At 55.2% G+C, this 6,360-nt stretch overlaps 1 protein-coding gene across 1 annotated transcript; it reads left to right on the top strand.

The window, feature by feature from the left end:
* Positions 1-2,511: 2,511 nt before the first annotated feature.
* Positions 2,512-5,393, top strand: LOC123085507 (ABC transporter G family member 5). Its single transcript, XM_044507151.1, has one exon. It carries the CDS (start codon positions 2,755-2,757, stop codon positions 5,143-5,145), a length of 2,391 nt encoding a protein of 796 aa, XP_044363086.1. The 5' UTR covers positions 2,512-2,754; the 3' UTR covers positions 5,146-5,393.
* Positions 5,394-6,360: the final 967 nt, after the last annotated feature.

Below are 6,360 nucleotides of genomic sequence, written 5' to 3'. Positions count from 1 at the left end.
AACGAGAATGCATATAAGCTTGATTTGCCTGCAGAATTTCGGGTTAGTCCCACATTTAACGTTGCAGATTTAAAGCCTTATTTGGGTGATGAAGATGAGATGCCGTCGAGGACGACTTCGATTCAAGAAGGGGGGGATGATGAGGACATCTCTTCTATTGTTACACCCGCCGCGACTCCTACATCAGTTATTCCACCTGGTCCTATTACTAGAGCGCGAGCGAGACAAATAAATGGCCAGGTACTATCGCTCCTTTGTACATATGATTTAGCTAACGAGAATATGATATTACACTCATGTTCTGATTTAATTGTACTCAGGAACCAAGGGATCAAACAATCAATTGAAGAGGAGCCTTTAAACCAAATGGAACAACACTCTTTGCGTGCATGCTCTCAACCGTCCTTGCATGCATGCACACACCGCACCATCCATCCCATCCATCGTGCATGCCATGGTACAGGAAGCAGACGCCACAAGACCCAAGCCAATTGATTTTTGTTGCATGGACCAAGAGACACCACGTTTTGGGCCATGGTGGGCCAACACGATTTGACTACTTCCTACGTGCAGCACTCGGTCGCCGTACGGACCGGTGTCCGATCAGCCCCAGGCGGCATCTGCTTTAATAAATAGCTAGGTTAAGTTAGGGTTTAGACTCGGGTTTTATTGTATTATCTAGCCATCGCTACAATTCGCATCTACGAGACGTGTAGGACTACCGCCTTGTCAGATCCACAATGGAACCCCAACTTTTCATCTAGTTCGTGTGCTCAGTTTATTATCCGCAATTTCAGTTGCAATTCACCTTTGTTCTTGCCAGTTCTTCGGTTGCTTGCAGGAACTTGAACCTCGTTGTTCAGGTTGATCGTGCCTACGGCAAGGTCAATAACCATCGGAGATTGGTTTAGCGATTGTCGAGGCGTATCGTCAGGTACAGTATAGCCGGATCGTCAAGGTCAAAATCCACCAAATCGATAATTATCCCCACTCTCATCGAAAGATCGGGCCGCCGTCACATCACCAAATGAATTGGCCCGCAGTGCGAAGCCGCCAAAGACGAAGATTTGTCCGGGGAGGAAGGTCTCACCCTGGACTGCATCGCTATTGATGATCGTAGGAGCCATCGGGCCTGACGGCGACGGCACAGAGGAACTCTCAATGAAAGCACCAATGTCGGTGTCAAAACCGGCGTATCTCGGATAGGGGGTCCCTAACTGTGCGTCTAGGCCGGATGGTAACAGGAGGCAAGGGCACGGAGTTTTACCCAGGTTAGGGCCCTCTCGATGGAGGTAAAACCCTACGTCCTGCTTGATTAATATTGATGATATGGGTAGTACAAGAGTAGATCTACCGCGAGATCAGAGAGGCTAAACCCTAGAAGCTAGCCTATGGTATGATTGTTGATGTGTATGTTGTCCTACGGACTAAAACGCTCTGGTTTATATAGACACCGGATAGGGTTAGGGTTACATAGAGTCGGTTACAATGGTAGGAGATCTTCATATCCGTATCGCCAAGCTTGTCTTCCACGCCAAGGAAAGTCCCTTCCGGACACGGGATGGAGTCTTCAATCTTGCATCTTCATAGTCCAGGAGTCCGGCTGAAGGTATAGTTCGGCTATCCGAACACCCCCTAATCCAGGACTCCCTCACTCGCTCCAAGCTTCGTGCCATCTCCCTGGCTAATGCCCCTGCCCGCGTGTAGCCGTCATAGTGCCGCCTGACGATCACCCTGCTGCCAATAGCCAAGACCAAGGGACGAGCCCCACACCCGACGAGATGAAACGGGCGAGCCCCAATACATGAAAGAAAATCTTATACGACCTGGTCATACGCTTCATCTCAGTAGACCCCATCGACCAGATGACACGTGGTTTTGCAAATCTTAAAGCAACCACCCAGGAGTTGACCCAAATGTGATGGTTATTTGTAATTACCTCGTGGCTGCTGGTTGCACCTACCAGGAATTTTCAGTGCTATTGATGGATAATGACGATTCCAAGTAACCCAAGCACCCAACGTGTCTGCTAGTTCTGCAATCGCAAGAGAGGTCAACAGCTTATTATTTATGCATTAAGTAAACATTACAGCACTGCAAAACAATAAACCAAACATGATGTGCCACACAAACATATCAGATAAAAAAAAAGCAAGAGCAGAGAAGTTGCCGGTGAGAACCGAAACCATCCAAGGAGGCAGTCCAAAAAGACTGACATTTGATTTAAATTCGGCCTCCACATTTCCTGACTCTGGCCAACACCGCCTCCCCCAACCTCCCCAGCGGTGTCAGCCAGCGTTAGCTACCCATTTGGTGAGCTTTGGCTGAGCTACACTTAACCACCTGGGCGCCATTTCTTGCGCGCGGGCGCGCACAGCGCGAGAGCCCTCCACCCACCACAACCACCTTCTTGACCCCCTCCTAAACCCAAGCTACCGCGGCCGGTTTCCCGCTCAGATTCCTCCGGCGGCAACTTAACCGAATCCAACAAACAGCAAGAAGCCCCACGAAGACGCCAATCTCGATCCCCCCCCCTCGCTCGCCAACCTCATCTGATTGCGTGCTCCTCCCGGGTTGACTCCTCAAATGGAGAGCTATAAGAATGGTTACTGGTACGATCCATAGAGTCCAACCAGCTCCATCGACCTCTCTCTCCTCTTCTCTCTCTCTCGCCGCGGCAGCCACAGCGAGGTGGCCCGGCAGAGTGTGCGTAGATTCTTAGATTTATACGCGGGGAGCGCTGAGCCGAGCAAGATGTCGCGGTTCGTCGACAAGCTGCCGTTCTTCGACCGGAGGGCGTCGCCGATGGAGGAAGCCGACGATATCCCGCGCAGCGGCCTCCTCCACCTGCACGGCGGCCACCACCACTACCAGCACCACCACCAACCGCAGACCGCCTTGATGGCGCCGGAGCCGTCCCCGCCCACGACCAAGCAGTCCTCCTCCACTCTGGCGCAGCTCCTCAAGCGCGTCAACGACGCGCGCAGCGACGCCTCGTCGCCCAACTCGTCCCCGTCCCACTACACCATCGAGCTCGGAGCCTCCATGCCGGGCTCCACCGGCAGTGAGAGCGAGCACACCAGCCTCACCGGTGTCGGTGTCGGTGTCGGCGACGGCACGCTGCTGCCATTCGTGCTCAAGTTCACCGACCTCACGTACAGCGTCAAGCAGAGGAAGAAGGGCCCCTGCCTGCCCGCGCTGCCGTTCCGCCGCGGGGACGCGGAGCCCGAGGCGCCGCGGATGAAGACGCTGCTGGATAATATCTCCGGGGAGGCCCGGGAGGGCGAGATCATGGCGGTGCTCGGTGCCAGCGGGTCCGGCAAGAGCACGCTCATCGACGCGCTAGCCAACCGCATCAGGAAGGAGAGCCTCCACGGCTCCGTCACGCTCAACGGTGAGTCCATGGACAACAACCTGCTCAAGGTCATCTCGGCGTACGTGATGCAGGACGACCTCCTGTACCCGATGCTCACCGTGGAGGAGACGCTCATGTTCTCCGCCGAGTTCCGCCTGCCGCGCTCCCTCCCCACCAAGGAGAAGAAGAAGCGGGTGCAGGCGCTCATCGACCAGCTCGGCCTGCGCAACGCGGCCAACACCATCATCGGCGACGAGGGACACCGCGGCGTGTCGGGCGGCGAGCGCCGGCGTGTGTCCATAGGAGTGGACATCATCCACGATCCCATCGTGCTGTTCCTCGACGAGCCCACCTCCGGGCTCGACTCCACCAGCGCCTTCATGGTGGTGAAGGTGCTGCAGCGCATAGCCCAGAGCGGCAGCGTCGTGGTCATGTCCATCCACCAGCCGAGCTATCGCATCCTCGGCCTCCTCGACCGCCTCCTGTTCCTGTCCCGCGGCCAGACTGTGTACTACGGCCCTCCTGGTTCGCTGTCGTCCTTCTTCTCGGACTTCGGCAAGCCCATCCATGACAACGAGAACCCGACGGAGTTCGCGCTGGACCTCGTCAGGGAGCTCGAGACCATGCCGAACGGGGCCTGCGACCTCGTCGAGCACAACAAGTCGTGGCAGAAGCGCATGGGCCCGAAGATGAAGCACGCCGACGACGGGAACGGCGGGAAGCCATCGCTCTCTCTTCAGGAGGCCATCAGCGCCAGCATCTCTCGCGGGAAGCTCGTGTCCGGCGCGACCGACGGCAATGTCACGGTGCCCTCGCCGTCGTCCGCCCCGGCGTCCACGGTGGCCAAGTTCGCGAACCCGTTCTGGATCGAGATGGGGGTGCTGACCCGTCGCGCGTTCCTCAACACGAAGCGCACGCCGGAGATCTTCGTCATCCGCCTGGGCGCGGTGCTCATCACGGGGTTCATCCTGGCGACCATCTTCTGGCGCCTTGACGACTCGCCCAAGGGCGTGGAGGAGCGGCTGGGCTTCTTCGCCATCGCCATGTCCACCATGTTCTACACCTGCTCCGACGCGCTGCCCGTGTTCCTCAACGAGCGCTACATCTTCCTCCGCGAGACGGCGTACAACGCGTACCGGCGGTCCTCGTACGTGCTCTCCCACACCATCGTCGGCTTCCCCTCGCTCATCGTCCTCTCCCTGGCCTTCGCGGTGACCACGTTCTTCGCGGTGGGGCTGGCGGGCGGCGCCGAGGGGTTCTTCTTCTTCGTGGCGATCGTGCTGGCGTCGTTCTGGGCCGGGAGCGGGTTCGCGACGTTCCTGTCGGGCGTGGTGACCAACGTGCAGCTGGGGTTCCCCGTGGTGGTGTCGACGCTGGCCTACTTCCTGCTCTTCAGCGGCTTCTTCATCAACCGGGACAGGATCCCCAAGTACTGGCTGTGGTTCCACTACGCGTCGCTGGTCAAGTACCCGTACGAGGCGGTGATGATCAACGAGTTCAGCGACCCCGGCCGGTGCTTCGTGCGCGGGGTGCAGATGTTCGACAACACGCCGCTGTCCGTCCTGCCGCCGGCGATCAAGGTGCGGGTGCTGCGGGCCATGAGCTCCTCCCTCGGCATCAACATCGGCACGGCGACGTGCATCACCACCGGGCCGGACTTCCTCAAGCAGCAGGCCGTCACCGACCTCACCAAGTGGGACTGCCTCTGGATCACCGTCGCCTGGGGCTTCCTCTTCCGCATCCTCTTCTACATCTCGCTGCTGCTCGGGAGCAGGAACAAGAGGAGGTAGACCGCGTGATCGAGCGGATCATCTTCTTGGATCCCTCGGCTTTACTGGCGCGAGCAATGTGGGATGGGGCTGTCTCTCAGTCTTCTGTAATTTTTCTTTGTTCATTTTTTTTCGATTTTTACTTAACCGCGTGTGATTAAGATGGGGGAGCGAGATGTTTGCTGCCTGTAAATTTGTTTCTAAGCTGTAACGATATCATGGCAAGTTGAAATTTGAAACTGTAGTCCGACAATATGATTTTCCCGCCATCTTGCCTCTATATTTTTGAAACTTAAGTGCAGAGGTATCGACTTTGTTTGGGTATATGATATGATTGTGCCGTAGTGTGCTCTATGACGAAGAACGATGGGAAAGGTATTGATGTGACGCATACAAGCACACATATGTTTGGTGAGCAGAAATTCGACTTAGCAACCAAATCCTACCAACATGATGCATGGAAACACGGAACAAACACGCTTGGCAGCCCTTGGTAGTTGTAGCTACTCCGTTGCTCCTGTTGCCATATGTATGACATTCTCGGCGGATGAGATCATGAAGTTGGCACCCACAGAAACCCTAGCGCCGCCGCCTAGAGCATTGTTTCACCCCCTCTCCGTTGTTGGAGGATGTTACTAGCAAATCCCGCGGGAAGGATGGTTGCAGCAGGGTTGTTCCGCTATGTTCGCGTATGGATATGCCTATTTTCTTGCTGATCGTTGGTTGTTTTCTCGCTGGCAGGGGCTGCTTGGAGTAAATGAGGCGGTGCAACTCTCTTGAACCTGAACAGATACTGCAGCAAGTGTCGGATGCCATACCCAAGCCCCTATTTCCGGGGATGATTTCTCTCCTAGATTCACCCACTTGGATGAAAGTGACTCGACGGTTAATGGGGTATAGGCACGTGTATTTTTTTGGGCTCCTGGGGTGTAGATTTCTGTGGTGATTGTAGGCTTTCGGTGAAAATTTCCTGAACATGCTTGCTGATTCTGTGCATGTGTCTAGCAAATTCTGTTACGTGTGGGCCACCCTACCTCGTTGACCAGGCTGCGTATATTTTCTTCGATGGCTCGGTGCCGCTTAGGGCATGAATAGGAGTGCTATGTAGGATAAATGGTGAGGTGGAGAAGAGAGAACTCATAAAAAAAGGCTTGTCTTTTCTTATTTAAGATAAGACAAGAGATGATCTCTTAGCACAATTTGTCTCATCATATTTTAAGGAATAACTAGTTATTG

The sequence above is a fragment of the Triticum aestivum genome, chromosome 4A (assembly GCF_018294505.1).
Source record: "Triticum aestivum cultivar Chinese Spring chromosome 4A, IWGSC CS RefSeq v2.1, whole genome shotgun sequence".
Lineage (NCBI taxonomy): Eukaryota > Viridiplantae > Streptophyta > Magnoliopsida > Poales > Poaceae > Triticum > Triticum aestivum.
Note: the sequence above shows the minus strand (reverse complement) of the source record. Positions and strands in the feature narration are given on the sequence as shown.